Source organism: Rhamphochromis sp. 'chilingali' (assembly GCF_963969265.1).
Source record: "Rhamphochromis sp. 'chilingali' genome assembly, chromosome: 17".
Lineage (NCBI taxonomy): Eukaryota > Metazoa > Chordata > Actinopteri > Cichliformes > Cichlidae > Rhamphochromis > Rhamphochromis sp. 'chilingali'.
Genome location: NC_137944.1, coordinates 33812564 through 33839472, shown reverse-complemented (window position 1 = coordinate 33839472; position 26909 = coordinate 33812564). Strand labels below are relative to the sequence as shown.

The 26909-nt window shown below is 43.2% G+C and overlaps 2 protein-coding genes across 4 annotated transcripts in view; both read right to left on the bottom strand.

The window, feature by feature from the left end:
* The window catches only part of tmem65 (transmembrane protein 65), a 49878-nt gene extending 37783 nt beyond the window's left edge, over positions 1 to 12095 (bottom strand). The window contains exon 1 of the mRNA XM_080863126.1: positions 11532 to 12095. Within this exon, the coding sequence (XP_080719252.1) occupies positions 11532 to 11769 (238 nt within the window). The 5' untranslated portion in view covers positions 11770 to 12095. The remainder of the gene's footprint in view (positions 1 to 11531) is intronic.
* Positions 12096 to 13865: 1770 nt separating this feature from the next.
* Positions 13866 to 26909, bottom strand: part of rnf139 (ring finger protein 139) — a 30472-nt gene continuing 17428 nt past the window's right edge. For 2 of the 3 annotated variants that reach the window (XR_013969308.1, XR_013969309.1), the window contains exon 9: positions 25162 to 26811. Coding sequence is in view for 1 of the 3 variants with exons in the window: in XM_080862838.1 (XP_080718964.1) it covers positions 17231 to 18013; positions 19226 to 19477; positions 19969 to 20075; positions 20193 to 20340; positions 23061 to 23716; positions 25000 to 25162 (2109 nt within the window). In the remaining 2 variants the exon portion in view is untranslated. Of the gene's footprint in view, positions 18014 to 19225; positions 19478 to 19968; positions 20076 to 20192; positions 20341 to 23060; positions 23717 to 24999; positions 26812 to 26909 lie in introns of those variants that run through there. The other variant, XM_080862838.1, reaches the window with a different exon arrangement.

Here is a 26909-nt window from a genome sequence, read left to right as displayed (position 1 = left end):
TATTTAACCAGAAAGTGAAACTGCTCAGATTAAGAATCTCTCGTTACAGTCGCTTGGCTCAAAACAGAAACGGTGAACTTGGTTCTCAGCTGTCGGGACAAACTGTCCAGTAACAGAAAAGGATTCAGCCTCCAGACAGAAGGGTTTGAACCCTGGACAGTAACTGTGAGGCAACACTGAGCCAGGGAAAACCCTGGACGTGATACACGGGACGCCAAATGCTCCTCATATGCAAAGCCCAAAATCCACCAATAACCATATTAGAGCTGAAATATCAGTGCATCCATCCAGGAAATGAATTATACAAAGCAAGTTATTTTAGCTTTTTCCCCCATATTTTGAAGAGCATGATGTCATTCACAGTCAATATATGAGTGGACACCTGACTTTCATTGTCAAAGTCCAAGTCACAGTCTAGTTGCGTCTCTTGCCTCACTGCTGCTCCACTGTGATGGACCGCTGCTGTCCTCCTCTGCCGTGAGCTGGGGTTGCTCTCCAACCATCACCTGTAGCAGATGCAGGTTCTGCTTCATGTCCTGCAGAGCAGAACAATAACCAGCAGCAGCAGAGAATGATCGGCCACGCAGCTGATCATAGCACTCTGTTATTTAACGGCCCTTTGCAGAAGAACAGCATATACCGTCTGGATCAGCATGCCTCCTTTTGAGCAGCCGCTCACCATTACGGGAAAACAAATCTATGAGTGACGCTGCTTCCCACGCTTTGAAGAGCAGGTGAAATGTAATGACTTAGTCTCATCCTCGGTACTGCACAAAACAGCTCAATATTTTCCTCATTTTAAAATACCACGAGTCAGTCGGGTTCAAAGTGGGCTTTTTAAATGTGGCTTTAAAAGAAATCTTGCTGTGAGTGATAATTTCCATCAGTAACGGAGAGTTTAATTACAGCTTAGCAGCAGCAGCACATCCACATTGCTAATTTATGCCTCATTATTCATGGTTTCCTAACAGCTTCGTTTTTATGTTAAACTAAAGTAATGAAAAGTGTGAAAACACGTCTTTGCATGTATCACATTATATGTGACTTGTGTCACATAACAGCACTCTAAGCCCACATTTCTATCAGACTGGTACCACATGATGTCCTCAGAAAGCATCAGTATCTAATTTAGTTCACCAAAAACAAACTGAGTTACAAGAGCATCATTAGTCACAATCTGTTGCTGCTTGAAAATCTCTAAATGTCCTTATTAAGTGTGACGACATATTTAATGGTGCAAATTGAGTTTGCAGCATAACTTCAATTTATTTCTTTGGCTCCTGGATGGGAACTGCCACTGGCTGCCAGTCCGACGTTATTGCACGTGTCACTGTTTGTTTTGGAGCGACCGAGTGGTCAGAGAGTCTGCTACACAATAATAGTCCCAGTGGGATGTATGCAATTCCACAACTCACAACAACTCACTGCTTTCAGCTCGAGGCTTCAGGACCCAAGGCTGTCGAAAAATGACCTCTGGTTCAGCTGGACTGCTTTTTCGATGGATTTGGAGGAGACGGTCTCCGTGCGGTTGTTTTGGTCCGAAGCAGACTGTGATTACACAGTCAGTCATTACAACCACACCTAATGAACCAGAGGTCAACACTAAACAAACTAAACAGGCCGACAGTGTGGAAACACCCGTAGTAATGTAGCAGTAACGTTACCTTTACGCACCCAAGGATCCTGAAGATTCAAGTTTGGCATTTACATAACTGAGATCATCATTTTAGGTTTAGGTACTCAATGTTCCTTTTCCCCCCTCTCGAGTGGGTTCCTCATCACTAGTTGTTACAGTTTAAACTGCAGTCGGTGTTTACATGGCTTCAACTTTGCATCTTTGAGGCCTGTCTGTGTTGTAGCTTCCTGAAACAGCAGAGCGAGCTCGTGGTTTGTAGCCTTGCAGACGGAGGGTTAGTGCACCAGGTCTCGTCCAGTTCGGATGGTGGTCCGTGCCTCTGGGACTTATGTCGTTGGGCTGCAGTGTACACCACAGGTTGGTTGCACCTGAATATGAGTCTTTGTTGGCTTGGAAAAACAAGGACTTCACCCAATGTGGGAAAACACACTAGCACTAACTGATGGATATGAAGTGCAAGGATTTACGATAACAGCAGGAGCCCATGATGCCAACAGCACAACATGAAATACAGATCTACCCTGGTTTATGACAACTCAAAACCTTTGTGACAAGCCAACAATCTGCAAACCATCAGATTACACTCACAGCGCGCCTCCTGCATTAACAGGGTTCCCTACAAGAAGATGTAATGTGTTAACAAGCCTGGAGACGAGCTCAGAGAAAATCTTTCAGAGTTTCTCGCTGTTCCTCGATGGCATTTAGCTCATTAGCTGGAAAAGTAATGGGCGCGGGGGGACGGGTGGGGGTCTGAGCTGCAGACAGTTGCTTATTAGAAGACGTTCGGGGCCAAACCGGCCGTCTAATTAATATGGAAGATGGTGCAGAAGAAAGAGGTGCTGCTTCGGTGCCCGACTACACCATCACACTGAAAAAACACATTAGCCAGTCATCTGAAACCTGACATACTTTTACTAACTTACTTTTACTGCAACTTTTTCCATTTGTTGTAAGAAACTCAGAACACTTTCATATTTAAGGCTTTTCTGGTAGAAACAGTGGGAAGAGCAACAATAACAGGATTACCTGCTTCTAATGTTACAACTGAAAAGAAAGCACCGCACTTAAAAAGAAGTTCAATAGCAGTTTAAGCATCAAGTAAGTCTATGAAGAAAGGAGCTTCTACGAAGCTGAACTGTGGTGATCCTTCTAATTCTGAAAGGAGATTAACTGTTTGGGTCAAACTCTCCCAAGAGGCGCTCAAAGCGCTCTGCTGCGAGGCTGACATTCACTCATCTAATGGGACAAAAAGACATTTAAATAGTGACCTTTAAAACTTTCTGGGTGCTTAAAAAAAGAAAAAAAATAGTTAAAGAATTAGAACTCACGTCCACTCCCCCTACACGAATCCGACCAGTACTTGTGTGTAAATACCAGTCCAGTATAGAAATAATGGTACCGGTTTATACGTTATTGAACATGAAATGATATGAAAACCTAAGCAGCAGCTGAACAGACGACGGGGGAGTCAGGCATTGCTTTCACAGCAAACCAGGTTTTGAAATAAATTCATAAACATTAATATTAATATACTACCCATAACAAGCAGCTCTGTATAAACTGCATGTATCACTCACAACTAACACGAGGGGGGGTGATTAAATGTAATTTACTATTAATGCTGAGCTGTTGGTGACGAGATGGCGAGACAGGAAGACAGAGACACACCAGAGCGTTCGCTTCACCTTTACAGCCTATTTCAGTGAGAACTCACCACACAACCCTGTTCACCAGAGTTCATGGTGCTGTTCTCTTCTTCTTTTTCTATGTTTTTAATAAACATTTCGAGCTAGAATGAGCTAACCTACAATAATCTGCAGTTAGTGGACAGAAATGGACTCCAATCAGATCCTGTTATTCAACCTAAAGCAAGCGACCACTTATCAGTGTTCAGTCAGTATATTAGTGTACCCTGTCTGAAATGTTGGCTCCTATGATTGTTTCTATTCTGTTAAAAAAATCCTCATAAAAGAAAACTTCAGTAATTCTGAGGAATAACTTCCTGGTTAAATACACCCAAACATCAGTAATGCAGTAGCTCATCCAGCCCACAGTCCTGGCTGTGGCGCATCTTTACGTAATATAAAAGTGTCATATCGCACTGCCGTTGCTATAGTAACTCCACTTGTTTACATTTCCTGGTGCACAACAACGAAACAAAGCCAACCATGTCTGAGAGCGAGAGCTGCGCATCAGCCTCTGATGTTACTTCAACAAACACAGAAGACTGTGAAGGTGGAAGCAACAAAGTGGCAAAAACACATCTGTGAACACAACGAGGCTACGAAGGAGGAGGTGCAAGCAGCTGGTGACAAAACCAAACTGCACTATTTGGGCTCCGTGTGACAGAAAAAGCAAACAGAGGGTGGAAATCAGTGACGTGTGGTGGGAAAAACAGCACGTGAGAATATTGTACTGATCTAAAAGATATTTAAGGTTAAGTTACCTATTGTTAGACTGTTATTTTAGACTGTTGCTTACATTTCCCACCCAGCTGCTGCTGTACTTGCATGTACTGGATATACTGCACTACAACGCTGCTGCTGGCACTGTGTTTCAATAGATTCACATTTGGAGTTCGGTAGTGTGTCATCAGTGACAACAGCTGATTTTTAAAAACAGGAACACATCATTCATTCACTAACACTTCAAAATGCTGCTGCCTGTAAGCAAGTTTTGTATTTTTTTTCCTATATCATCATAAATAATCTTCATCGTAAAGTTCCTAAAACACTGATATAATTCTGAGGCTGAAATCACCCACCCCTCCTCACAGTCCATTACAGTTCACAGGTTATAAAACTGTAATGTGTGAAGTTTTCTTCTCATTGGTCGGCTGCAGAGGGTTAAAGTCCACTGTGTGCAAGTTTGACTAAAATCGAACCAACACTGGAGGAGGAATCATTCTCATCAGCTGTAGACAGACTGTGTCACGGCCTCATTGGTCCTAATTTATTAAGCCTGTCATTTCATTACTGAGTCACTGGGTTGCTGCATCCTGTGGTTATTTATAGTCCCACTAGTTCCTCCTTTGTGATACATGCCCTCAAACATGGAGTGAAGCTGAGAGCAGACAGCTTAAGATAAATAATATCAACCAAGCTGATGGTAACAGGTAAGGTTCCTCTAAATTTAATAAAATCCTCCCTGAACTGAACCATCGTCCTTGCAGCTTCTACCCCGTTTAAAGTTTCTCTGACTGAAGATGATGAGTGAAAGTGAACGAGTCAGAGTGAGAGAGGAGCCAAAGCATTGCTGAAAGAGAGAAGCTGTGCAGTGTGCGTTACCTCCATCCACCCATCCACCTTTAAATCAGGGGTGGGGGAACTCCAGGCCTCGAGGCCCGGTGCCCTGCAGGTCTTAGATGTGTCCTAATCCAACACAGCTGATTTAAATGGCTAAATTACCTCCTCAACATGAGGCCTGGTAACGAACTAATCATTTGATTCATGTATGTTGACCCAGGGTGAGATCTAAAACCTGCAGGACCCCGGCTCTTGGACCTGGAGTTCCCCGCCCCTGCTTTAGATACTGACAGTCAGACCAGATCACATCCAGACTGGTGCAGCCCAAAGAGCAAGAGGAGTTTAAAATTGCTCAGCAGAAACCCTCAAATTAACGCCCACACATTTGTTAACTTCTCATGCTGCTGTTCAGCGTTTCTGTAATAGGAAACCTGTTGACATCAGTGAGAGATTTTTAGCTAACAAATATTGTCTGGCAATTTTTCGAAGCTCTCCACACCCGTGCAACGTGGGAAGAAGACACACGCCTGCATAAAACACCTGATACAGCAGTCTCTCTCTCCTAAATCGAAAAAAATCACGTTCAGTGGTGGGCAAATAAAAACTAACAGTCAGAAAAAGAAATCAGTTTCCTGAAAAAGGAAATCAGCGCATCATCCCACACAGCAGCCTCGGTGCACACGACTAACGAGCAACGTGCTGCACAACAAAGTGATGGGGAGCTGGTCTGAAGCCGTCGCCGTTTCCTTTAATGTCTTCTCAGTAGAGCAGGGCGATATGACCAAAAATATTTATCACGATATACATATAACTGACGATATAATTGACACTAGACAAAATACTTTACAACTCCTCAACTTTATTAGTGCAAAAACAAAACATCAATGTATTTTCACTTAAACAAGCAGCTGTTTATGTGCATTAAAGTTATATAAAAATGTAACAGTGCAAATGCAAATTCCTTGCTGACAGTTTAACCAAAAAGCATTTCCAGTGGAAACTGGCCGACATATCCTCAGCATAACCATGTATAACATCCACAAAACTTAAAAAGAGCTTATACACACACAATACGGTAATATTATGTTGAAGCACAGTACGTATCACTCCGCGAGGCTCCGCCTACGATAGCCGTAACGCTCCGACAATCCATCAAGCGGTGCGGCTTCGTAGCAAAGTCGTACTGAAACATTTGACAGATTTTCGAGCGCCGTGTACATAAAATCGTTTCGAGGTCAGTAAACACAACCAGAGTTCATACATAAGGCACACGGGATTATAAGGGGCTCTGTCGACTTTCAGAAAAATCAAAGGATTGATTTTAAGTGTCTTACCGTTATTACATAACGACGGCCCGCTAGCATGCGCTACCAAAAATAGTGCTTTGTTGTGTATCTGACGGACGAAAGCTAAACCAGTTCCACACCACTGAAGTTGCAGCATTTTTACAAACCAGTTCTGGTTCATCGTTTCATTCAACGATCCGCTTTCGCCCTTCTCATTCTCTGTCGCCGCCATGTGCGTATGTAAACAAAGGCACTGCACATGCGCGTTTTACCCATATTCGATCGCGATATTTCATTTTCTTATTGTTTCCCAACATTATGCTGGTATTACCGTGAACCGTATGATATGACCCAGCCTTACTTCTCAGTGGGGATTTCACCATTTCAGCACCATCTGACTGTACGAATAAGAATGAGGGAGAACAGGTACTGTTGAATGGAGGAAGGCCGTAAACGCACCACGAGGTATTTGAGGCACTAACCACACACTGAGCACACCCTGGGTGCTGCAGGTCCGCCGTATTGGTCAGTGGATGCCATATTTGTATCTCCCGTGGCTTCTACAGAGTGCTTCCAGACACTCGAGGGGATTACTCACATTTCCTGACTGGGCAGCTGATTTGACTATTTTGGTGCTCCGATGAGTCACCGTGGTTTTGGTTTCATTCACGTGGAGACGCTTTATTTGCTTTCAAGCAAACAGTAAATACCCTGCGAGTCAAACACAGAACAACACACATGTGCACGCACGCCCAGCTGTCCACACCCAACAAATGTACAACCTGACACTGGAAGACACGTCAACACACACACACACACACACACTAAGCTTATGAGTGAGGCGTTCACTTGCCAGTAACTATTCAGTAAAAGGCTGATTGTGTAAATGGTTCCTCATAGAACAACCCAGCGTTAGGGCTGTGCGATATGACCAAAATCTCATATCCCGATATAAAACATCTATCGTCCGATAGCGATATAAATCACAAAAATTTAACATTTTCTGTAAATTCTGTGAATCTCGGGCAGCTCGACTTGCAGGAAGTGTTTCCAGCTGCGAGTCATGTAGCTGGAGTCGAGTGTTTTAACCGATGCATGAAGCTATACATTTTTAGACATAAGTTGTAACGGCCGCCGTTTTCTTTGTGAGTATTTATCACACGGCGTGCTGCGGGGAAAAGCCTGTTCTAACGTTTGAGTCTAAGCTTTATTTTTTAGCACCTGGCGGCTCTTTTTTACTTCTCATCCGTAAATAATCTGCTCTTTCATGTGATTCAGTTTATTTTGAAAAGTCTCAACAGGATCTTGAGCTTTATTGTGAAAGGTGTATGTGGAACAGAAACAAGCGGACACGCGATGGTTTTACCGTTGTTGTTGCTAAGACAACCCATAGAAACAGGCGCTTGTCCGTCCGTAGTGTGGTTATATTAAATATAAGAGAAAGAGAGAAGTTTAAGAAATTAATATAGCCACTACAGTCACCATCAAAACGATACAAACATATTGCCGTAAACAGTTTATTTTGCGACACCACGAAACAAACGATAGCGTAAAATGAAACGATAGACGTTTTTATATCGTCATCCGATATTTATCGTTATATGAACAGCCCTACCCAGTAGAGCAGGGCGATATGGCCAAAAATATTTATCACGATATATATTTGAAAATTTGCGATAACGATATAACCGACGATATAATTGATGCGAAACAAAATACAACTCCACAACATTACTAGCGCAAAAAGACAACCTTCCATTTATTTTCACTTAAACAAGAAGCTGGTTTTTATGTACATTAAAGCTTTATAAAAATGTAACAGTGCAAATGCAAATTCCTTGCTGAAAGTTTAACCAAAAGGCATTTCCAGTAGAAATGGGCTGACATATCCTGAGCATAACCATGTATAATATCCACTGAAGTTAAAAAGAGGTGCTTTGCAACATTAAACTGCAGTGTGCAGTACGTATTTTTCGGACCATAAGGTGCACGGGATTATAAGGCACATTAAGCGAAACAAAGCAGTCAGATAAATCAAACTTTATTAAACTCATTCTTCTTGCTTCCTCCACTTCTGTACCATTGATTCATTAATGTTGAATTCTCTGGCAGCTGCTCTATTCCCATGTTGTTGCAGTATATTAATGACTAACCTCGTATTGTGGATGGATTGTCTCAGTTGTTCTCCTGACTGAAGTTTGGTCCGTTTACAGCATCCTGCCATGCGATTGCATTTGTCTCTAACCATGAAGAACCTTCACGTTAACTTTTATAAGTGGAAAAGTGTTAGTGTTCGTCCTCCAGCTTCACTGTTTATGTTATGCTAACATAGCTGTGTCGCTAGCGATCACGTAGCACATAATTATATACCAGCTAGCCCAACTTCAGTAACCCTACAAACGTCACTGCTGTTTAGTTTCCTGTCTTCATTTATGTTGGAATTGATAGCAGAGCTGTACGTTTGATTTTTTTCAGAAATCTCTCCGTCAGAACATGCTATATCATGCTTAGGTAACTAGCGAAACTAGCGAGCTAACTTCCGCTAGCTTCCTGCTAACTTCTAACTCCGTTAAATGTAATAACTTTTGTTTTCATGGATGCCTGGAAGTTAAACTTTATAGTTACACCTGGTAAAGCAGCAATGCTGATCGTTTTATTAAAGATGAAAGAATTTAGACAGTTTTTAACTCTAAGTGATGCTGCAGTGTTGTTTGACCTGAAGTTACGGAGTTTAGGACCCAGATTACTCCCAGATTTAAGAGCATCTTAGTCCGACAAATAACGACGGCCGCTTGCATGTTCTGCAAAAAAATGTGCTTTGTTGTGTATCTGACGGACAAACACCAAACCAGTTCCACATCACTGAAGTTGCACCATTTTTACAAACCAATTCTGGTTCATCTGTTTCACTCAACAATCATGTGCGTATGAAAACAAAGGCACTGCGCATGCGCGTTTTACTCATATTCTATCGCGATATTTCATTTTCCTATCGTTTCCTAACATTATACCGGTATTACCGTGAACGGTATAATATGGCCCAGCCCTACTACCCAGCATCACCTGACAAATCCTGAACGTGTCCTCACTCCTCACTCATGAGTGGGGAAGCACAGTGGGCGAAGCGTGGAGACACTGATGACACGCACAACGCTATCACATGCACTTCTGGGCTACCACACAAACAAAAACTCTGAAAGAGACAGCGTTTAACCCTCACCCCACCTGCACGCTCATCTCCAGGTGAATGCAACTGCCTTTAACCCTGGAGGACACGCCCACAAAAGTAAAAACCAGTGAAGTGCAGACACATAAACCAAGCACCTCAATACAAACCAAATGTACACAAAAATCCCAAATGCTGAGGGAACAGCATTTGGGATCAGTCGGAAAGTTTCCGACTGAGTGAAGCAACAGAAAGCATCTGCATGGCTGCACTAAAGCAAAGGCACTTTGCTGCTTCCTTCTTACACAGAACCATACGACACGTCATCCCACCATTCATGTAAACAAACCATCACAATGACTGCAGCACACACTGTGTAAAAGTTAGCAAGCATTTTGCATTTAATGGCACAACCTGCCCATATGTCTCAAACCTTCAATCACAGGTCTCGTTAAACCCACAGGAGAACTCTGAACACCGCTGTGATCTTCTGAGGCAGTTGGCTTGGAATTTGAGCTTAAGTTAAGAGTGTGAGCTATATACAAAGGATCAAAGTGAGTTTTAGGTTAGCATAATTCACTTTATTATTTCGGTCCTCAGTTTGCTGAGGAATAATTTGACTTCAGGTACATTAAGTCTTAATACAGTCGGGAGCTGCAGGGGATCAACTCTCCAGCAGGAAGAGAAAATACAGGCGGACAGGATGTGACAGACATTATATTCATGTTATAGTTTCCTTTAAACTTATTACTCCAAGTGTGGTAATGAGATCAGTAACATCCTCCATCGAATGTAAGTCTGATTCTCTGCGCTTCACGTTTCTGAGTCCTTGTAAAGATGCGAGTCATTTTCTGCACACAGCATTGGTGGGAAAACATCCAAAACACACGACAGCTGAAGAGCGACATCATAAAAAATGTTCATCTTTTTTTCTTTTAAAGATTCTGCCAGTTTCCCTGGATTATTATCAATATTGGTATTATTTAAGCATTTATGTGGGCCTTTAAATTGCTTTACAGTGGTTCGTTTTTTTTAATCTGGAGAATAGAAAATAGAAAACACTTTCATATCATCGGAAAACAGAAATAAAACCACACAAAAAACCTCTGTTATTGGGCTTTGGTAAAATTTAAATATCAGGGCTACAAAGTCTTTAAAAGATTTTATTCCTTATAATTCAGACTTGAATATAATCCCACTTTCTGTGCTGGCTCAACACAGTCAACATCTGGCTCGAGCACCCAAACCAGCTCGTCTTCAAGCTTAAGGTGGCTACAAAGCCTGGACAGACCAGCCAGTGAGGAGATTTCCAGCAACCTGCAGTCTGGCAGGCGACAAAGAAAATATGCTGTGTGACTGAGCCAATGCACCAGACAACACACTGAAAGACAGAACATGTCTTTGTACCAAAACAAACAGGGAAGACAACCAGCAGCTCGCACTGTTTATATGTAAAGCCATTTGTACTGAAGAGGCAGAAAGCCTGGCTGAGATCCTGAGTATGAGCGAGGCTGACTGCAGAGCTCACAGAGGGGGCTGGTAATGAGGCTGTTTACAGTATTTCAGTCAGAAATGACTGAGTGGCTGGAGCTGAAGACCTGAAATGACAGTTTTTATCTGCCTCAAACAGTTGACCCAGACTGGGACAGAGCTGGCAGGTCTCGTCACACCCTGATGATGTCAGTCACAGATTCAAACTGCCACAATGACATGCAACGTGTACATGTAACGGTTTCAAGTCTTAACCACCTTTAAACCATCAAATCCCAGCAGGGTTCAGTAGCTATGGATGCTGGCACACTGCTGCCCTTCCCACAGTGACCAACTGGTGTCACTACTGCTGTTTTCTTTCCCTAATGACGCCTTTAAACGTCAATTAGGCGTCTAATTAGCAACACCTGGTGTATTCAACTGTATTGAAACAGTGAGTCCGCGTGTGCCTTTAAGGGTAAGTTGTCAAAGACTCCACCCAATGACCAGGAGCGTTCAAACATAGAAGAGCCCGCCCATCGTGAACTCAATCGGCCCCTGACCGAACACCCAACAGTGTTCTACACCTGGGTTTGACCCTGGGGAGGTACAGAAGTATATCATTGCTGGTCTACACTGCAGGAGGGAAATGTGGGCTCGCCTGCACCGACAACCTGTGACCTCTCATTCAATGTGCCACGTTTAACCCACGCTGCTCGTTGCTTTACCTTGTGCGAGTGCTTTGGACTCGAAGATCTGCAGCTCCTGTAGTAAACACGTCCTCTCCTTGGGGTGAAGGCGGTAAATAAACTCTTTGGCCCTGGTGGGGGAGTTCAGAGGCTCCAGGGGCTCGTTTCTCCCGTGTGTTCCCATCCAGCAGCTCGGAGCGTGTCGCGCAGTCCCCGCCGCCTTCGGTAACTTACGGAGAGCCGGGCGGAAAGCTCTCTGCAGGCAAATCCTTAACATGGTGCCGAAAAGAGCGACTCCTCCAGTCTTTAAGACACAAAGTACTTCTCTGAAGGGTCCTTCTTCGCTTCGCTTTCACGTCTCTCGGGGAGAAGTTGGCCGTCCGTCGGTCCTTCTCGCTCGCTCGTGTTTAATGGTGATAAAATGTGCTTTTAAGAGCAGTTTCTGTAAAACTTTGGTCAAATTTCAAACGGCCGTACATGTCCTCTTTCCCCGCTGTCTGCCGAGGCAGCCGTCTCATGATCTTTTATGACTCGGTGGTCAGGAGTTTGGCACATGAAGTTCAAGCTAAAAGGCGAACAAGACAGCCGCAGTTACACTTCCGCTGGTGGCTTTCAAAATAAAATAATGGCATCCGGTCAAAACTTTTTTTCCCTGTCGTAATATTAAAACTTGTGCAGCAGCCAGGAGTGTTTCTAAGTTGGTTATCAGCGAAAATATCGAGGAAGCAGACAGGTGAAGGTAGTCTTTACGGACGAACAATGTAAACTATTCAGGCAGGAGTCTCTGCGGTCTGAGATGTTTGCAGACGACTTTGGAAACGACCTGGAGAGGATGTTTACAGGATGACAGTAAGACGTGTATGATGCAGGGTTTGGAGGTGGTGGCCACAAGAGGAGGGCCACCTAGATGATGTCCTAAAGCAGCTGAAAGTAGAAGAATTATTGATCCATGAATAACTTCCATGTTGCTGCTGGAGGGAATCTTACTTAGTTATATGACGACGCGTAGCTTTATCAGAAATAATACAGCGTCATATAATAGATTTCTTAGTATATTGCATATAAAACAATAATAAAACGAAACCAGTTCCTCACCTTCTCACCTCCAAGTCATCTATAAATACTTCGGTTCATCGGCCTGTCAGTTCAGATGGGGCTCGTGTTTGTGTGTGCACATCGGTAGCGTGGCCGAGCGGTCTAAGGCGCTGGATTAAGGCTCCAGTCTCTTCGGGGGCGTGGGTTCGAATCCCACCGCTGCCAAGAATAATTTTTGGGTTGGCTGCTCAGTGAGTGGAAACAAAAACGTTATCCACTGGTGGGAACGTTCGTGGTTCATATTGTGACCCCACCAACCTGCGTGGTCTCACACGTGTTTTGTGCAAGAAAAACGTTTTCAGGACAAATAGTATAACAGCACCACCTTGTGGTCCAATGACTCAACTGCATGTGGGCACACTTCTCTGCACCTAAACTTCTACAGTCCTTCATTTAATGAAGTTATGCTCTATTAGGCAACGTAGGCAAGACTCCGGGTTCTGTCTGGTGTCTAAATCCAATCGAGAATCTGCAGCAAGATCTGAAATCATTATTAGATTTTTCTAAAGCCCTCATCAAACTAAATATAAAAATGGGACAGCAGAATGCTGGAGAAGATGTGGATCAGAAGAGGCACATCATTCCCATATCTTTTGGGACTGCCCTAACTTAAATAATTACTGGCTGGGAATTCATGAGACTCTGTGTGAGGTTTTTAAGATAAAATTTGATATTAAATTTGTAAATTTGTACTTGGGCCTGGTTGCTGGCTCGGTCCGGGGAGGGGACACAAAGCTCTTACAAGAGCTATTAGCAGCCAGCAAAAAATTAATAACCAGAAAGTGTCAAATCCAACTCCACCAACACTTGATTGGTTTAAGGTAGTTTTTGAAATATTTAAAATGGAAAAGTCGACATTCTTTTTAAAAATTCCAAAAGACAAATTCTACAAAATATGGAATAAATGGATTAGCTTTGTTTCCCCCATCCGCCCTGAATTTAGGTAAGACCAGCTCTGAATTGGTGTATCTCCCATGTACTGTACAATGTCAGGTTGACCCTCAACTTCATAATTTGTACCTAATATACTTTATGTAAATAAGTTAAACATGCTGGATTATGTAAACACTGTCAAGCACCGAGATCACTTTTTGTTACCTGAATGTAAAACAAAAGGACTAAGAAAAAGTCTTTTTTTTTTCCCGACTAAATAATATCAGTGCACTTTATTGTAACAGGTCTTTTTTTTTTTCAATAAAAATATAATAATAATAAAAAAATTAGATTATGCTCTACTGTGTTTATGAAGAAGTCACTTAAAGGCATCATCAGTCCAGATGCAATATCAAAGATGATTTTATTTACATAAATCTCTTTTTTAAAACGAAAGGCAAAATGAACAGCTTCCACCTTTTAAAAAGCTTTCAGAACAATCAAACTGATAATCAAAGTCCTTCATTACTGAAACAAAAAGCACAGCTTTCTAATCAAATTAGACCCAACACTTCCTCATATGTCATATCCTCTTATCGAGCAAGAATTCAATGGATTCCTTGCAGCTTTTTTTTTTTTTTTAAAACAGCACAGAGCACAAGTTTGTAGTCAAAGCCTTCAAAACGTTTGGGCTGTGGAAGTCTACACATCATAATACTCGTGGAGTTGTGCTTGAAAGCCAGTTTTAATACAGTTTCACATTAAAGATCTCTGTAGTCGCTGAGGGAGCCGAGTCAGCCGGGGCTTCGTTTTGGACCAGTAGTTTAAATTTTTAGATCAGCAGGTATAAACCTCAGGAAAATAAAAACATTTTCTTATTTTAAACAAATTTTTAACAACATGATCGCACACTGCCTTCAGAGGTTGCACGTCTGGATCGTTTCCAGTTTCTTTCTTCCAGCCTTGCAGCCTGTGGCTGCTAACACAGTTTTAGCCTTTAAAAAAGTGCCGTCCTTGTAGCTCGGACACAACAAGGATCTGTACCAGTGATTAGAAAGAAAATGTGCATTTAGTGAATGATAAAACCACCAGTGTGGGAACAGAAATTCCATCCAACTCGTTTAAATTTTTCCCTTAAGAAATGCAAAACAACTGGCACCACCTATATTTTTATGACCGTTACTGAACATAGCAATCATTTCACCAAATACATTTTTGGACTCTAGCTCTTCAGATGTGCTTTCCACCACACCTTCACACTCTTATTAACCGCTCCCAGGTCTGAAACAAGCTTTTAGCCAACGTCAACACTGATTTCTTAAAAGAATGATGTAGAAAGTAGCGTCAAGGGGAAACGTGTGCACATGTTTGTTTCATTAAATGTACAATAACGTACACAAATCTAAGCAAGGTCACACAAGAGACCAGTAGTAAGTAATGACAGAGGTATATCAGTGATTACAGTAGGATGTCACCTTTACAAAAAAAAAAAGAAAAAAAAAAAAGAGACACCTCTCAGTTTTCTCTGGTCGGTGCAGAGCTGATGGGGAACTGCTTCGCTCTCCTGCTTCATTCACAAATCCTCGGTTTGCATTTAAGGACAAAAACAAAAGCTGAGCGAGTTCACCACAAACCTGAGCTGTGATCAGTCTGCAAGTCGGAGATTTTAACACACAGGAAACTAATCAAACACATTTAACGTCACCGAGGTGAAAGATGCCAACTTTGATGGGGATCCATCGTCTATTCAAATAAAAACAGCTGAATCAGTCGTGACCGTTTGTGCTCACAGCTTTTCTAAAAACTCAAATCCAGCAGAATGACTAGAGCTCAAAATCTGTTGAAATCGCTCCTCAGTTGTGTCGTTAATAAACACTCCAGCATCTTTCCCTGCAGCACACCACGAGGGAACACGAACCAAATTATTAAGACACCATCTTATCACATTACAAGTCGGCAGGCACACAAACGACCACGCTCACCTTTACACACACACACACACACACACACACACACACACACATCAGGGCTGCATATTAAGTGCATTTATGTTCAGAGACTCCCACCATAACTTAAATTTCAGCAGGCTCCCCACTTACGCCCCCCCGTGCACCTCTGATCCACTCGGCATGGTTTGTACTTTCAGACCTTTTACAGTTTCTCTATTTTAACCACGAACCTTTAACTAGTGCAGAGAGAAAACTCCATTTTCAAACGGACAACTTTCACACTATGAACCATCAGTGTGGATGAGGTCTCTGAAGCAGCACATCAGATCCAGTAGCCTCATTGTTTTGGACTACTGATCGGTGCTGGTGGTGGATTTGTCCACCAAGGTCAAACCGCCTGTCTATGCAAAGCTCTCCTGTAATGCCGTGAGAGTCCGTGGCACAAACCACCTTCACTAAAACGTCATCATCCACCGCCCACCCTACTAGCCAGATTAGCCTCCCTGTAACTTTTTCCATGACATCAGTCCAACCGTTATCTGAAGGAGGGTTGTGGTAGGAGCCGGCTAAGCAGACATCCTCCTCACCAGAAACACTTTACAATTCTGTTTATAGGTCTGCTGTAATGGGTCCTCGTACCTGGGCGTGTCTGAAAAACCTCTGAAGGGAGGAGTCCAGGAGGCATTCTGACCAGACGCCTGAACCACCTCAGCTGCCTCAGCCTGAGATGAACGAGCAGCGGCTTTACTCTGCAGTTACAACTTAGATTAAATACAGATGCATGCGCTTCACTTAAGATAAGAAACTCAAAAGGTTTTGAGACCCTGTGCCATAACCTGACATGCACCTCCCTAGAAATACATCAACGCAGCTCACAATGACAGGGACTGGCTGCTCAGCACTGCCATTTCCTCCTATCTGTGACGGCTTCTGCTGCCAACAGAATACATGAATCACACATAAGGCTAAGCCCAGCCAGCCTACCCACTACAAATGTAAGAGAGGCACGTGTATTCTTGACCTTCCTGTTTTGGTCATGGCCACAGGGTGAGGGTTGTAGCATCATGGACTGGTAAATCTAAAAGCCTCCAGCTCAGCTCTCCCCTCCCTTCCTTAAAATGAAATTTAAGTCATGGTTTTGACAAACTGGAGGAAATGCAACAGGCAACCCAGAGTGGTCAGAACAGGAGAGACCAGATAGCAATGAAAAAAAAACAAAAAACAGACAATCTGAAAGCTTTCTAGAGGTGCACAAAACAAGGATCCCGAAGGAGGAGCTCAGCTAAATTTCAAACCAGATAAGTTTTTATGCTCATAAGTGACAAAGTCTAAAGAAAGAAAATAACGTGCAGCTTTGTTTCTTTTCTCCATTTGGAACAAAACACTTCTACCACCATCTCCAACAAGGCAGAATCTGCTGCTGCAGATAGTCTCAGGTTTATTTGTATTATAAACGTTCTGATTGGCATCAGGGAATAAACTGTGCAAAGTCAGCTGTGCCCACATAGCAAGATTTCTATCAGGATCTCGATACTCCGGAGATACTGTCGAATAAAAAGAGTAGTTGGGAGTTTTTTGGTCTGTCATACAGCTTCAACATGCGCGCACACACACACACACACACACACACAGAACGAGAGCAGCAGTTACTCTTTCCACGAGCCCTTGTAGAGTAAAACTCAAAAACGTAAAGAAACTAACAAGAGAAAGACATCCCTGACATTTTTCAAGAGCAAATTAAGATGCTTAAGATGTCTTTTATCATTTCTTAACTTAAATATAATAAAGATAGATGTTTATTTATCTATAGCTCTTCTGTCGTCAGTCCTCTGTGGAGTCTGTGTCATCATTGATATAGTCTTCTTCTACCAGCGCGCTGCCGTTCTGAGTCCCCCACTCGTCTTCATCATACTCTATGCTGTCATTGTCCTCCAGCAGATCGTGGTCCAGCGCCGCCGCTCCTCCTGCGGCCTGCGCGCCAACTGCCACTCCGTTGGCCTGCAGTTCTGCAGCCGGCTGTCCTCGCTGATTATCCCCCGGTGCCGGTGGGCCCGCAGCGGCGGCATCCTGCTGCGGAGCGTAGCCCCCGTTGTTATTGGAAAAGGCGGCTCTGTCTCTACTCTCCTCCTCAACGTAAACTTTCTGGTGGCACATGGGGCACGTGTCCTGGATGTAGAGCCACTTCCTCAGGCACAGTGCATGGAAGTAGTGGTGGCAGGGCGTGAGGCGGGCTGAGGTGGCGAACTCCTGATAACAGATTGCGCACACGTCCTCGATGTTCCTCAGCTGGTCACCGCGCACCTCCGGCAGGGAGTTGATCTTCTTGACGGCAGTGCGGCGGTTGATGAACGTTTTCCAGCCGTTCTTGGCCTGCAGGTAGATGTTAAAGTAAGCGTGCAGGCACATCATGCAGGCGCGGATCTTGCTGCCCGTCTCGAACATCATGGTGTAGGCGCCATTTCCGAACATGATGACGCCGAACAGGAACTCGATGATGTTGCCCGTGGAGCGCACGTAGTAGACGTAGTCATCCAGCTTCTCCCACAGGACATTGGAGAATCCGTCAACCATGAAGAGGCCGTAGACGGTCAAAGACACAACCACCTGGAGAGCAGGAAGCAGAAACGAGAGCTGAATTTAATCAGCAGAGATCAAAGCAGACGAGTGAACGGTTTCAGCTCCTGACAGGGAGTGAGCACGCCAACGGGAAGTTTGACAAACTCTCCTTTAAATTCTTCTGTGTGTGTGTGTGTGTTCATGCTTCACTGCATGCTCCAAGTTAATTTGAGAAAGAACAAAAACATCCTGCATGCTGTTGATCGCCTGAACTCACAATTCATGTTTTAGTTGAAGTTTGTACATCTTTACTTAAATTGTTGTTCTTTAAAGTTTACTCCCTGAATAATGAACATTCACAAACGTAAAAATGCAACAGCCATACATCCTCTGTGACACGGAGCTGAAGCTGACCTCTGGTGACAGCTGGAATGTTTTTGGACCCTAAGCTTGAAGTAAACAGTCTAAAAATGTGTCGCCGCTCTCCTTCAGAACAGTTTGGATTCGACACCCACAAACTCGCCATTCCTCAGCGGGTCCCCAGGCTAATTTTAGTCAAGTGAGCATGCCCAGAATATCGAATGTAGGAGCCTGGTTCCATGTTCTTATAGTTACATTTGTCTCTAAGCAGTAGAAACACTAACTTACAAGTACTTTATATGCAAACTCACAACACTTAAGAATTTACAAACAGTATCTGTGGTTCCTTGTCCACCTCTCTGACTCAGTTTTACTGTTGTTGCTGACAAAGCCTGGCCCTCACCTCAGCTCTCCCCTCGCCTGTCGAGGAGTGAGTTTGGGTTTTTAGAGACGTGCTGCAAAGGAAAAGTGGTGCGTTGGATTTAGCACAAAACACAAAGCGAGAGCATAACTGTGAAAAGGAATCCAGACAAGTAATCATTTAATCCTGATTATTTCTTGTTTTCATAAATGCTGGAAGCCATAAGTGTAATTGAACATAAATACTAATTAACTGTAGGCACAGACTATAAACTCAATAAGCAGAATACTATCAGTCTCCACTCAATCCCACGTTGACAAACAGACAACAGAATCCTTACTGACTCCTTTGTAGGGCTAAATCATGCTCTTATATGCACATCAATCAGGTCATTATTGTTACACATTTGATTATTTAAGTCACAAGTTTGATTACTCTTGATCTCTTGACTAACACAACACACAAAAATCTCAGACTGAAAACGGTGGGAGACATTGGACGTCATCAATTCCAGTCAAAGATAAATTGTTTGCGCTCACCTTGAGGCAGAGCTCAACACAGAAGGCCGTGACGGCAAAGAGCCAGGTGTTGAGGACGTAGTGATGCCAGAGGGCGTAGCTGAGCACCACGGGGAGTACAAAGAGCGCCAGGGACACCAGCAGGACGGGGAAATGCCGCCGAAAAGAGGAGACATGGGAAGCGCTGAGAGACATGAGGACGGGGTCAGTCATGCCGTGAATGAAGTGCAGGATGGCGGTCAGCAGAAGGCACATGTTCCGGCTTAGGCGGACCTGTGGATCAAAACCAAGACTAAGTTACGTGTACGAAGTTGTTCTGTTATAACCACGGGAATACAGGATTACAAGAAGAACAGTGAACTCTGCTACTGTGTGCAAATGTCATTTATAGTATAAATGATTAAACATGTTTTGTTAGTTTAGAGGGCAACATAACAATTCACAAAGAGACTAAAACAGGGGTGGGCAACTCCAGGCCTCAGGGGCCGGTATCCTGCAGGTTTTAGATGCGTCCTTGATCCGACACAGCTGATTCAAATGGTTAAATGACCTCAACATGTCCTGAAGTTCTCCAGAGGCTTGGTAACGAACAAATCATGTGATTCAGGTATGTTGACCCAGGGTGAGATCTAAAACCTGCAGGACACCGGCCCTCGAGGCCTGGAGTTGCCCACCCCCGGGCTAAAACACCAAAAAAAATGAGAGAAAAACAGTTTGCCGGCTGCTTTGACGGTGTAAATTGGAAGCACGAATCCGAAACGTACCAGACGTTCCTCAGGTTCCAGGCTGCTGAGGCCAGTCTGAAGAGCCAGGATGAAAAACAGGACAGGAGCCACAAAGCCCAACCGCTTGTCCTCCTCCTCAGTCGAACCTGAAGGTTCAAATTAAGAAAGCGCTCAACTCCAGAAGCATCCAAACAATTACATGAAGGGCAAATCAGGAAGGCTTTTACACCTGCTAGCACTCCAACTAACAATCTCAGTCATACCTATGAAAGCCAGGATGCTGAGACCCAGGTAATGTGCAACAGAGGAGATAACAGCACTCATCCCCAGCACAGTGAGCGTGGAGTCGCAGCCGGAGATGATCAGGTTACTCGTGAGATCCCAGAACACATCCCAGCTCAGCAGGTAACCCTGAAAACGGTGCAGTCACACAGGTACGCGCGTCACCTTTACTCATAATCCCTTTTAGCTTCAGTTCAGACTCTGCAGTCTTTTTAGGTGAGACTTTATTATTAACAGCAACACAGAACACGAAGAAGCAGCTTCAGTAGAAAGGAGGTTGTTAAAGAATTATGACCTTGTTATTAGGGGTGCAACGATACTCGTATCGATATTGAACCGTTCGATACAGTGCTTTCGGTTCGGTACGCATATGTATCGAACAATACAAAATTTTCAATTTATTTTATCAACTTTTCTTCTGACGATGCTGTCTGTGTTGAGCGCTCAGTGGATCTGCGCTCGACAGTGCAGCCTAGGCAGAATAGTCGAACGCAGATTCACTGAGCGCAGGGCAAGCTAGTAGGGCTGGGCGATATGGCCTAAAATTCATATCGCGATATAATTTGATGCATGTGCGGTAACGATATATATCACGATATATTCTTTTCTTCTGTATAACGTATTTTCCACACTATAAGGCACACTTAAAATCCTTTAATTTTCTCAAAAATCGAGTGTGCCTTATGTATGAATTCTGGTTGTGCTTACTGACCTCGAACCGATTTGGGCAGAAATCTGTTAAAAAATGTTTTAGTACAACTTTGGTAAGCCGCACTGCTTGATGGATTCTCAGAGCATTACGGCTGCCGTAGTGAGGAGCTTCGCGGAGTAATCTGGGTCCAAAACTCCGCCTCTTCAGCTCCCAAAGTCAAACGAATACTGAGAGTTAAAAACTGTCTAAATTCTTTCGTCTTTAATTAAATCATCAGCGTTGTTGCTTTACCAGGTGTAACAATTAAGTTTAACATCCATGAAAACAGAATTTATTACATTTAACGGAGTTAGAAGTTAACAGGAAGTTAGCTCGTTAGCTCGCTAGATTCCACCTAAACATGTTGTGCTACGTGATTGCTAGCGAAACAGCTATGTTAGCATAACATTAGCACAGTGAAGCTGGAGGATGAACGCCAACTGTTTTCCACTCATTAAAAGTTAACTTCAGGGATTCTGGTGGTCAGGGACAAATGCAATTGCATAGCAGGATGCTATACACGGGCCAAACATCAGTCAGGGGAACAACTGAGATTATTCATCCACAATACAAGGTTAGTTATTAATATACTGCAACAACATGGGAATAGAACAGCTGCGGGAGAATTCAACATTAATGAATCAATGTTACGGAAGTGGAGGAAGCGCAGTTTTTGGCTTTCCCCTTATTTGAAAAGTGCTTCATCTCTTTGCTGTGACTGTCGCCCGTCATAATTTGCAGATGATAATGGTTTTAGCCGCTGCGATGCTTTCGACCAAAACAGGAGCAGCTTGATGACATCATCAACATGCGCTATCGCAATAGAGGGATATAGTCAAAATCTCTATCGTTGGCCAAATTTATATTGTTTCTATTGTATATCGTTTATATCGCCCACCCCTACAAGCTAGCAAGACAGAAGTTAAGCTCTCGTTGCAACATGGCAAATTGAACCTCCCCCACCCTCATTCAGATCTGGCCTTTGGAACCATTTTGGTCTTCATATGAAGTATGACTCTGAAGGTAAGCGCGTCATGGACTAAAGTAAAACAGTATGTTGGATGTCCCACGCAATGCTCAATTACATTGGTGGGAACTACTGCGTTAGCGCAGTTTGCTCGTGAACGTGTTGACGTCGTCCAGCCCCACGCACGGGGCGATCCGCGGTAGCTCGTTAACGGAGATTTGCCGTGTTGTGGCGTTAACGTCATTTCAGATTAACGCTGACAGCACTAGTGGGAACACAACGAATATGACTGCACATTTACGCCGACATCATCTTCATGCAAAGACAAGTGGAAGCAGACAAAAACAACAAGCACGCATGCTACAAACTTTACCCGAGTCATTTAGACAGCCGTTAGCACAGGATTCTCCTTATGGGGACCTGATATGTTTAATATGCTGCTGAGAATATAGCCCAGAAGAAGCGTCTAGTATAGCTTTTATTTTGGAAAGAGCCATTTCTCTGTAATAAACTCTTTTCCAAAGATGAGTGATTTCTCCATCAGATAGATTAATTTTTTTATTACTTTGTTGTTTCAGCAACATTAAATTTAAAAACTGTACTTTTGAGTTAAAATATATATTTATAATTTTAATAAATGACAAATTAAAAAAGCATGAACATTTTTGTATCGAAAAAATATCGAACCGTGACTTTTGTGTATCGTTGCAGCCCTACTTGTTATGTAGTGTGCATCATTTTTAACTGCTCCTCAGACATCAGACACTGTTTATAAATTATTAAAAGAATATTTCACATTGAAATTTGTGCATTAATATATCTGTAAAACACTGCAAAGAGCTAATGAGCCGGCTGGACTTTACTTGGCTACAGAACACAGGAAACCTGTAGAGGTCACCTACATACATTTTAGGCTTTCAGAGATATTTTTAAAAACACAGGAGCTCATTTTTAGATATAATTACAGAAATCCAACAGGGGCGCCTGGGGCTGCAAAAGGAAAACTTCTTTCCCCAAACAAATATATGACTTTTGTAAACATTATGATATGTCAAAGACTCTGAATAAGGTCATTAACCAAATATCAATTCATTGTGGCTAACAGCTTGTTAGCTTACCTTGCTTATGAAGTGACCATCATATAGCAAACATGTCCTGGAAGTGAAGTTTTTTTATCTAAAAAGCAATTACCTGTGCATCAGAGCTCCCATCTGCAGCTCCACCTGTGGCATCTCCGCTCTCTCTCCCCACCGCCTGCACCACGTAAACCAGTATCAGTGCCTGGACTGTTACCCGGGTCAGCCAGAACACTCGAAGCACATCAGGGAACCTGATCCTCTTCCACGTGTCTTCCAGCAGCAGCTGGAGTCCGTAGATCCTGTACATGTGCCGTACGAGCAGGTAGACGTACCGGCATGAATAGTAGAACCATTTGAGCCTCGTGGCGAGGCAAACGGCTGTGCTGAGAGCCAGCACCAGGCCCGAGAACATTGCCACCAGATGCCTGACATCTGCAGGAAGTTCAATCATCAGCCCCCACAGAGGAATCATGATGTCCAGGACCACCAGCGCAGCAAACACCGACTGGAGGTTAAGCAAGAACACATAGCCAATCCCAAAGACGAGCTGGACGGCGGCCATGCCCAGCCACAGCGTCGGCCCGTTTCTAGGCAGCAACCTGAAGCCCAACGCTGCTTTGTAGTAGGCGTTGTAGAAGTCCATGTGGGAGGTGGCATAGTAGTTTATGAGGACTGCTGCCATGCCAAGGAGGACAGCAAAGAATAGAGTGTAGAACTTAAACAAGGCTTTCTGAGAAAGCAGCAGCACCACAGTGGAGATGAGGACACCTGGAACACACCGGAGAAGCAGTCAGAAAGACAGGAAAGGCAAATATTTCTCACTGCAAACTGAACAAATGTCAAATGTCAGCTAACTGTAGCTTCCAAGTTTGTCTGATTATAGTGAGTATTTAGATCAATCTTTGTGAGAAAACAACAGATGCAGCACATTAAAGAATTTTGGAGCAAAATAATCAGCATAGAGTTGAGTAATCCTGATAAGTAAAAGGCTGAACAAGCAACATACATAATATAACAAAAATAGAAAAACAAATAAGAACAAAAACAAACAAAGAAATGCCTTTCACAGTCCATGTAATGCTACGTGCGCATTTGATAACACTATGATAAACTGATCGTACATACTGTAGAGGACCTCAACCAACCTGAGCCTTACTGCTTTAATATAAAGTTGTTCAAACATCTGGCACTATGGAGTCTCTGTTCCTGTACTAAACATAAAGAAACACGGCTACAGAAGCAAACCCAACAGCTACTCTCACTCCCTGTCCATCCAAACCCAGAGCTCTTGGCTAACACTTTCAGATGGCCCGAGCTGCTCAAAGGTCTGCAAACTGGAAAACTGAGGTACATAACCTGTTTGTTGACTCAACACAGAGAAGCTTTACTCTGTCACAGTGATGAAAACGAGGAGCTGTTATGAATTACGGTGTGTAGAGGAAACTCAAATTTAGTCAGGCTACAGACTTATTCTATCAATAAATAAAAAGTGAAACAGATTTTTGTTAGTAGCAGCTCTGGTTATTACACAACACTAGTCCAGAATGTAATTCCCCTGTCCGAAAATATGACACGTGCCAAGACATACAAATGATGTGCATAAAGTGGGACACCAGGTCAACACACGTTGATATAAAGTCACAGGTACAGAGTTCAGACCAGAGAGCAGCTCTCTGGGTACAGTTAGAGGAGAAGAAGCGAGCTTTGTCAGGAAGAAGGACCTGAATATGATCCATCTGGGTCCAAGGTGCCTCTGAGGCCATCCGTGACACCACAAATCACACTTGTGACAACACACCTTGACGTTAGCCAGCTAGTTAGCTTGCGAGCTGATGGCGCCAAAGCAGAGTAAATTAGGGTCGAGGTGAAGCAGTTAAGCAGCGTGTCAGATGGATCTGCCCTGTGTAAATGTTATTGCTGGTCGCTTAATCGGCTTTAGCCTGTCTGACAGGTGACACAGCTCCACACAGCCGACTAATGTCACGGCTAACGCGGCTAGCTCGTTGTTGTTGAGGGAAACTTAAGCGCTCCTTCATGTTAAAAATACTTACCCATGACTCTGACAAACACCTTCCCCATCGCCCCGGCCCAGCCCGAGCCAGGGTCGTAGTAAGAGTTAAAAATGGCGTCGATAATAAAAATACATGGAACTCGCAGAGCCACATCCAGCACCACCAAGGCCTGCTGGCCTATCCGGGCTTGGGTGGACGCCATACGGCTTTAGCGGAGGGCTTTTTACAGTCCTGTTGGGACCCAGCTATCCATGTAACGCTGAAATACGTGACGAGTCACCCGGCAGCAGTCCTTCGTCTTCAGTTTCGCTTTGCCCAACGTTTACTTGGCAGCTGGAAGCCTGCATCTGTCCGCCATGTTCGTCCACCTCAACCTCCTGTTGCTTCTCCGGGTTACAGCCGGCAGCCGGTAAACTTCACGCCCCCATCAGACCCGGCGCTGTCCGCTGTCACAAAACCAGTGAAGGCATCTCTAAATGTCAGTTTGTCAGTGCTGTGAAAGTGCCACTTGACTTCTTTTTTTTTTTTTTTTTTTTTTTAAAAACCAAAGAAGTTGCTAGGCTGTTACGACGTATCGCGTCAGTGGGCGTGGCAGCTGACGTAACATTTCTACAAACTATAAAATTACACAGCGTCATTTTTTTCTGTGTCCTGTTTGCTACACGTTTTAATGTAGACGTTATTTTGCTTTCAGAGGATGGTTTGCTAGTACAGACATCCATAAATAAAATATAACACAGACTTAATATAATAATAAGACCATTATATTAAATATATTTCAGTTTAATGTATTTTCGATTTCAGATTCGTTGTATTCCTTATTAAATTATTTGTTGTGCCATATCGTATTTGATTTAGACAAACACATTTCAAAGACTTTGGGATTTCCGAACATCTCGAGGATCCCCAAAAATTGTCGAAAATATTCTATGGACCGAGAAAAGTTGAACTTCTTGAAAGGTACGAATCCGGTTACATAAAAATCTGGCATTAAACTAAGGCAGCTTTTCATAAAAATTCATATAAACAGTCAAACACGGTGGCGGTAATGTGATGGTCGGGGGCTGCTTTGCTGCTTCTGGACCTGGATGACTCGCCGTAACTGATAGAATCATAAATTCTGTTGTCTTCCAGAAAGTTTTTCAAGCTCAAGAGCGCTCAAGTTATGCAGCAGCACAATGATAGTGACACACCAGCAAGTCCACCCCTGCATGACTTAAAAACACAAACCTCTGAGAATGCTTTTGATGGACTTCAGCATGACTCTAAAACAAGCTGACTGAATTAAAATCATTTTGCAAAGAACATTTGGCCAAAGACTCATCGCCAGGTACTGAAAACGGCTGATTTTAGCTCTTGCTGCAAATGTTGGCACAGCCAGTTTATTAGGTTTTGTATAACTTTTTATATTAATAAATTAACATTTGAAAACTCTGCATTTGCTTGGGTTACTTTTGTATAATATTAAAACTTGTTTGATGATCTGAAGCAAAAGCACTGTAGGGGTACTTGAACAATCACAAACATCAAAGCTTTTTGTGTGGTTTGAATAAACTCATTAACATTTATGTTTTTCTAAACACAACAACTGATGTGTTCCTTATGAAAAAAATATGTTTATTGTGCATTAACAGAGGACTGTAAACACAAATAATATAACAGTATAAGTGGTTTGTCCTGAGGCGCACAAACAGATTCATAAAAGAATATTAATGACACATCGGTGAGTCTGATGATGTCATTTATTATCAGCTTGAGCTGAAGAAGACTTTGACAGTGTTGATGTAGATTGTGTTGCCCAGCTCCAGTGGATCCTCCTCCCTCGCTGCTGCCATCACCTCCAGGACTTGTCTGCAAGAGACAAATAGTGAAATCTTAAAATTAAAGGTCTATTGTGTTTAACAATATTCATGCTTCAGTGCGACGTCTGATTGTATCCATTGATTTAT